This window comes from Alosa pseudoharengus, unplaced genomic scaffold, assembly GCF_046254945.1.
Source record: "Alosa pseudoharengus isolate Yale_2024_CS ecotype anadromous, Long Island Sound unplaced genomic scaffold, YU_APseudo_1.1 YU_APseudo_1.1_scf_2, whole genome shotgun sequence".
NCBI classification, from domain to species: Eukaryota; Metazoa; Chordata; class Actinopteri; order Clupeiformes; family Clupeidae; genus Alosa; species Alosa pseudoharengus.
In genome coordinates, this window is record NW_027468663.1 from 6,365,353 (window position 1) to 6,372,390 (window position 7,038).

General features: G+C 41.1%; 1 protein-coding gene across 1 annotated transcript; it reads right to left on the bottom strand.

Moving 5' to 3' along the window:
- Positions 1-472: 472 nt before the first annotated feature.
- On the bottom strand, positions 473-6,806 carry LOC143135448 (uncharacterized). The gene is made up of 14 exons (XM_076296111.1): positions 6,282-6,806; positions 5,490-5,591; positions 5,282-5,338; positions 5,117-5,182; positions 4,930-5,028; positions 4,494-4,839; positions 4,092-4,374; positions 3,766-3,999; positions 3,591-3,682; positions 3,363-3,467; positions 3,038-3,225; positions 2,781-2,945; positions 2,396-2,640; positions 473-2,271 (listed from the first exon to the last, which is right to left on the bottom strand). Exons 1-14 carry the CDS (start codon positions 6,476-6,478, stop codon positions 2,237-2,239), a joined length of 2,214 nt encoding a protein of 737 aa, XP_076152226.1. The 5' UTR covers positions 6,479-6,806; the 3' UTR covers positions 473-2,236.
- Between the last annotated feature and the right edge of the window lie 232 nt (positions 6,807-7,038).

Sequence of the window (7,038 nt, forward strand, 5' to 3'; positions counted from 1 at the left end):
CTAAATTTGGAGACAATGTTAAACCTTAATTTTACCTACTACATTTTCATCAGTGGTTCAGAGATTGTAGCCATAATATGAGGTATTTACAAATCACAAAGTACACTTTCAGGATTGAAAGTCTCTCTCTCTCTCTCTCTCTCTCTCTCTCACACACACACACACACACACACACACACACACACACACACACACACACACACACACACACACACATTCCAATAATATTATCATGAATTCTTTTGGATACAATACTAGTGTCTAGTAGAGAAATGTGATATTGAGACAGCCCTAATACTGAACAGTGCAGTATGCTAAAGCAGTGTGTGGACAGAGTAAGAAATACATTTATTTCAGTTAGACCAGTGGTTCTCAAACTTTTTCTTTCATTCCCCACTTTGCCCCCTTGATCATTCTCGAGCCCCACCTGTCCCTCATCGCTCTAAGAAAGTAGTAGGTCAAACTTAAAGCTACATTGTGTAAGAACTTCTCCCATCTAGCGGTGAAATTCTATATGACAACCAACTGAATATTACTTTCTAGCCCCTCCCATTCCGAGCGCATTTTAACTCCTACGGTGGCCGTTTCATGCCAAGGTTAACATGGCTTCCAGTAGCCTACTACGACTTCGTCCAGTGTTCCTTCCAGCGATGAGGTTACTTTAGAAAACATTACACATTGCATTTAGTTATATAGCCAGTAAACATGTTGGTTATGACCTCTATGTAAAGTGAATAATAGTTTTACGTTTTCGTTATTTTGGTAGGCTACTATTTCATTGCTAGCATCAGCTATCAGATTCCCAAACGAATGCATGCTAATGTTAGTACAGTATCAGTGCTATCTTTATTCTGTATGTACGAGATTAATAGTGTAAGGCAATGTTTTTACAGCGTAGCCTACTATTTTTCTCAGTGAGCAGAGTCAGAGATCAGTCGATGCTACGGAGGTGCGAGGGAAAGGTAAAATGAAGAGGGAAAGGTAAAGAGAAGCCAAAAGACAGCCGGTGGCAGAGGATCGGTGAGACCTCCTAGGCAAAGAAGAAGACTCTCCAAAGATGACGAGGGGAGAGTGGAAGAACTTCAAAGACAACGGAGAGAAGCAACGGAGGTTTGTGTTTTTAATATATTTCTCTGAACAGTATCAATTCAATGACACCGAAATTAGCTCGGAAGCTGCACCAGGCACGTTCGTTTTCGTTGCGTCTGCTGCAACTAGCATACACCAGAAACAAAGACCATTCTTCTAAAATTGATTTTACGCGTTGCGAACGGAACGCTTCAGTTACGCGCTTGGTGTAGCTTCCCTGTTTGTATCTCCATTGTTTATATGTAGCAATTTCTAGCTGTTGCCAGTCAACTGCATGATGTGTTGTCTGCCAGTGAAATCATGACACATATGATTACGTTATGGTCTATAGAAAATGCTTTCACCTTTTCATTGTCCATACACATAGTATTCTTCATTTTGTGTAAACACTTGAAAAATGACAAGAGTACTGTTACTACTTTGCTAACCATCTAACTTTGCTACCTAAACAAGCCTATCTGATCTTATTTTTTGTGTCTTATTTCTTTAGAGATTTGTGGATGGAATGAGCCTGCAAGAGCACATGGACCTCACCACACAGTTGCTAGCGAGGCAGCCTGGTCTGGTGTTTGATGCATTGATGATGCATCAGCGCAGACATGTCATCCCCCCACCTGTGCCAGGGATGCCTTGGTGTACCTGTACACACTGCAGAGACATGCCAACCGATCGAGAGAAAACCTGTGTGAGCCTTCTGCCTCACTTCACACAGTACTGCCTAGATGAAGGTTTTCTCCGGATTCACAGGGAGGACATCACAGTATTAGGCTATGTAAGAGAGCCAGGTGACAAGAGTGTTCAGATATGCTGCCTACAGACATTTCATTTTCTGGCTGCATGGGTCTCTAGGACAGGGTAATATAAAAGAGTGATCCCAAGTTGCTGTGTATTTTGCTTTTATGAAAATAAAATATTTTTGTTATAAGAGACCATTCATGCTGTATTTCTTATACATTACATCCACAAACTTATAATAAAAAAGGAGCTGTAGTAATTTACCTTTTGAAACACCAAATGACGGTAACATGGTCAATAATGTTATTTGCAATATATATTTATTTACAGAAAGTAACAAATTATGGTATTTACACCCATTTACACAACCCTTTCATGGTGCCTTTGAAGCAACATGGACCAGCAATAGGAATCATTCTAAATGCGCAGCCTCCTGGAAAGCTGCTCCTGTGGAAGACATGAGGTGCCATTAGACATACACACCATTTTATAGTTCAACATATTGTTATTAATCTGTACAGTGCTATTTCGCCTAGACTGAGTTACAGGCAAAGGCAAGTGCATCACATACCAAGACCTCTGCTGACTTGTGTCCGCATCAGCTCTGATATAGGGGGTGGAGGTATAGGGGGGACGACACCAAGTCTTCTTGGGTCATTGGGCCGAAGGCTCCTCTTTCGAGGCATCCCAACTCCACTCGTGAGTCTCTTGTTTATAATTTTCCCCTGCAGTTCTGAGATGTATTCATATGTTTTCTCAGATTTCAGGGCGTACAAGCTGTATCGTCTTGCATGTTTGTTGTACAGTCTTCGGAAACTGTAATGGCACAAAGGTAAACTATTACAGGTCAATTACTCATTACAACAACTGACAAACTGGAGAGCACATACCAATCCCAAACCACTGTGTGCCTGTGGGTTTACTTTACAAGACAATACTGCATGTATTAAACTTACATTTGTTTGCCCTCAGATGTAGTTCTTGTTGGTCTGTTGCAGTGGAAATTGTAGTCAAGAGCTGCCAGCAGAACTCTTGCCTCATAAACCGGGGGAGTGAAAGCAAAGCGCTTACTGGCATACATCAGAACATGGTTCTGGAATGACTCCAGGTCTGCTGTTGATCTGTTTGAATAGAAAAGAAATCACACACACATCCACATTAGTGTGTGCATACATACACACACACAATTTGTGTACAATGTTACATGCTATACCTGAAACGCAGATATTTGTGGACATCCTTCAGCCAACGCTTGTTGAAAACAATGTCCACTAAGGCTTTGTGAGACTTAGAATCTCTCTCGATCCACTCCTTCCCATCTCCCAGATCGCTGTGTTGGCAGCTTCCCATTTGCCACGTGTGGATGTTGCAGACATGGTGACAAATGCCAATCCAAAGTGCCTGTGCAAAAAATACAAATATAATACATAATATATAAAACAAATTGTTATACAGAAAAGGGTCCCAATAGTACAAATATATATATAGATATAGTGGAAGCTACCAGCTACAATCAGTACAATAACAATCCTGCTTACAAGGAACTGCTCTTTGGTGTCAGCAGTCTTGCAACACCACCAAAAATGGTTGACGATGTCCTTCAACCAGTGGAGGAGAATGGACTGTCCTTTCACCTTCCCTGCCTTTGGGAAATAAAAACAAAATACTGAGGTATTTCAGAAATTGTCCATGGAGAGCTAAGAAAATGCATATTTCATCCCAACAGTAAACTACAGCCAATGATTCCCATGAGTCTTGAAACTTACAGCAGCAAGTTTCTTGGCCAGATTCTTGGCACCGTGCCACATGTCCAGACTGTGATGAATTCCAAGGTCCTTGTATTTGCCTTTATCTGGGTCTGTGAAGTGGGAAATCATAGCATTTCACAACATCTCTTTTTGCAATATTTGTATTCATATATGTTATCAGAGGAGCACTTACTCATAAGGGCTCCAATCTGGATATGAGCATCTGTGCAGATCTCCACCAGCTTTATCTCTCTGGAAAGCTTGTCCACAGTCTGGATAAATCCCTCCTTCTCCATGATGTTGGAGTTCCACGATGTATGCCGCTTGTCTATTGTTGCTACATGAATGATTTCCTTGGTGTCAAGCTCCATCGTGGTGTAGCTGCAGTACTGGGCACAATGCCCTGGTGAATCATTTCTGCCATCCCCTGTAAAAACCCAGGCATATTTCGTAGTAAGATTATATAATAAATATATGTCATTGCTGCAAGTAATTTATACATGCACCATTTCAACATACCTAGCACCACAACGTCTTTCCCTTGAAGGCGACGGATGGCCTCGGTATTCCTTTCTTCCCAGTATTCCTTGACTGCGTCAACACAGTATGTGTCTTGGATTGTGCAAAATGTGTTTGGGTTCACCATGCCCATGTTCATGAATTTAAACAATAGGGAAACCTTCCCATAGTTGTTCCCCGACAACAAAATGTTGGTGGATAGAAGGAAATCCCCAGCTTGCATCCCAAACTTCATCACAGGCTGCGAATTCCATCTCCACAGGCTATGTCCATTGGGACATACCTAAAAGTCAGAGAAGATTGATAAATGGATTTGAATTATACAACACTGGCTGTCACAAGAAAAGTGCTTGGTATTGCTACCAGTACCAGTTGTATTATGTTGTTACTGACTGGACTTACCCATTCCGCAATCATTGCCGTGCCCTTATAAGTGATGTTGATGTGAAAGGGGGCAACACTATCACACACCAGACCAGTCCTGAGAACACCTGTACATCTGTCCACCGGCAGCTTCATTAGTGTGACAAGCTGCCTCAAGCAGGTCTCATACAACACTGCCGCTCGGACACAGATGATATCATCTACACATTGGACCTTCAAAGGGTCTGGGTAACTGGGCAACTCAACACTGGGCAAGGGCTCGTCAGTAGGGTCTTCATGAGCAGAAAGGTCATGCACAGTTTCATCAAGCCCAATTACAGGAAGATGGTCAACAGTCTGCACTGCCTTTAATGCTCCACCCATTCTGTGGAGGCAGAACACACGGGCACCATGTAAAAATGTATGACAAAACACAACACAAAATATGGCCAAGTAACAACAGATGAGCACACACCGTATAGAAATTGGTGGAAGATACTCTTCGTCAGAGCTGTCATCCCTCTCTCCATCATCTCTTTGATGGAATGCAGATCCTTCATCTGTCCAGTCGATTCTGTAAGAAATAACATATTTAGAAAAAAAGAACTTCCACACAGTACAAATAGTAACATACCGGTATGTCTATAGGGTGTACTACTTACACACTGTTCATGGGGTCATTGAACACATTTTCATCCACATCCTCCGCGATGCTCATGTCATGTAGGCTTTGTAAAAAATATATATAAATGCTTATATCATGAAAATATACAATAGAGAACACATGTAGGGTTAGGGTATAGACATTATGAGCATTGATGGGTTACCTCTGTTCAAGGCTCTCAATTTCAGGGGCTTCTGCAATTGCGCCAAGATGCTCATCTCTGAAATAAATAAGCAGAGTGTTTCACAACATATGACAGTACATAAAATGGTAAACACCAAATTATTAAAAATATAATTTCTGTTATTATCAAACACAATCAAACAACAATCACATAGAGTCAACACAATTGTTTTCATGCAGTGACTGACCTGTCTGTCCCACTAGAGATGCTGGACACTGCTGGAGTTAATACTTTAGAGGGCTTTCCTTTCAGTGGTGTTGATGTGACTGCTCGAAGTTCTCTCTCATAGCTGGACAAAAAAGAGCAGTATGTTTGAATGTCTCACTAAACCACAAACAAAGTGCATTCATTTTATGACAGTGAAGAAAATGTATTTTGGTAGATGCACCTCATATACATACAGTAAATTGACTAAAGTTCAATCAAAACAGTTCTGTCAGTTCAGTTTTGTATTGTTCTGCATGATAATGACTTTGACCCCCAGTCTGATCAGTCTCTGGGCTGGCTGGTCTACCCTTCCCCCATTAGGTGTAATGACCTACCCTTCCTCCATTCACAAGTGTAATGGACTAGTCTACCCTTCCCCCATTCCCAGGTGTAGGCTACAGGTAAAAAAACTTTCCCTTCAGACAATCTAGTAATTAGTAGGCTACGTCTAAAATTAATAAGACTACAGGACAGGCCTCAGGAGGTAAACGTCACCCTTGGAATTGGCTACCCCAGCATTATCAGATTAGGATACATTGTGTAGGCTACAAAGCAAAAGCAATGAAAAATAACTAGGCTACAATTTACAGTGCCCTTTCCCTTTGATCCGTCACAGCACACAGATTTATGTTATAGCCTAGACAATCCTTTTTCATCAACGCGAAAATATCCTAGACGTCATTCTAGCGTTATGCTATAGTTAGCCAAGCAACTGTAAAACTTCGAATTTACACCATAGACTGTATAGGTTTACACGAATAGGCCGAATTACCTGTCGAGAAGAAAGCAGGCAACTTCGGCGTCCCTTTTGAAATCCTTGCTCCTCATGAGCTCTTTCCATCTTGGAAAAGCCACTCCAATATTTACTTTGGTCTTGTTGTTTTTCCTGTCGCGTTGTCTTTTTAATTCTCGTTTTCGCTTCCTTGGCGACTCCTTTTCATGACCTCGAGAATATGTGTGATCCTCCATCTTCAACAACCTTTCAAATCTGCCGGCAGTCAGGAGTAGACTAATCTCCCCCTGCCATACGTCACGGTGCAGCTGAGTGTAGCCTAAAAGCGCGAAAGGCGAAGCTTGAATTTCCAGGAATGTCCCTCGTTGGCGAATGTATTTCAAAGATGGAAGCGCAACATGGATTCAGCCATCGCGCGACTCGCGCGTATGTATTTGGAATAGCAGATTCTACACTTACGAGAATACTTTGATTAGTAAGTGGAAGTAATTACACATGAATGAGCACATATTTTTGAAAGAACAAAAGGGTTTTTGCTAAGAATTAACTCAAAAAAATACACAATGTAGCTTTAAAATTGTCAAATTTATTGAAATAATGATAAGTTCTAAATATATCCTCTTCAACAGAGTTAAAATCAGCTGGTGCTGCAGATATAATAATAAATAAATACATAACACACATATTTCTTGTGTTGTTTTCCAGCAACTTATTAGGAAGCATAGGCCATTTTACAGCATTGTACAATATATTCAATGAAATACCAACATGCTGCATTAAATGGATCCATAATCCA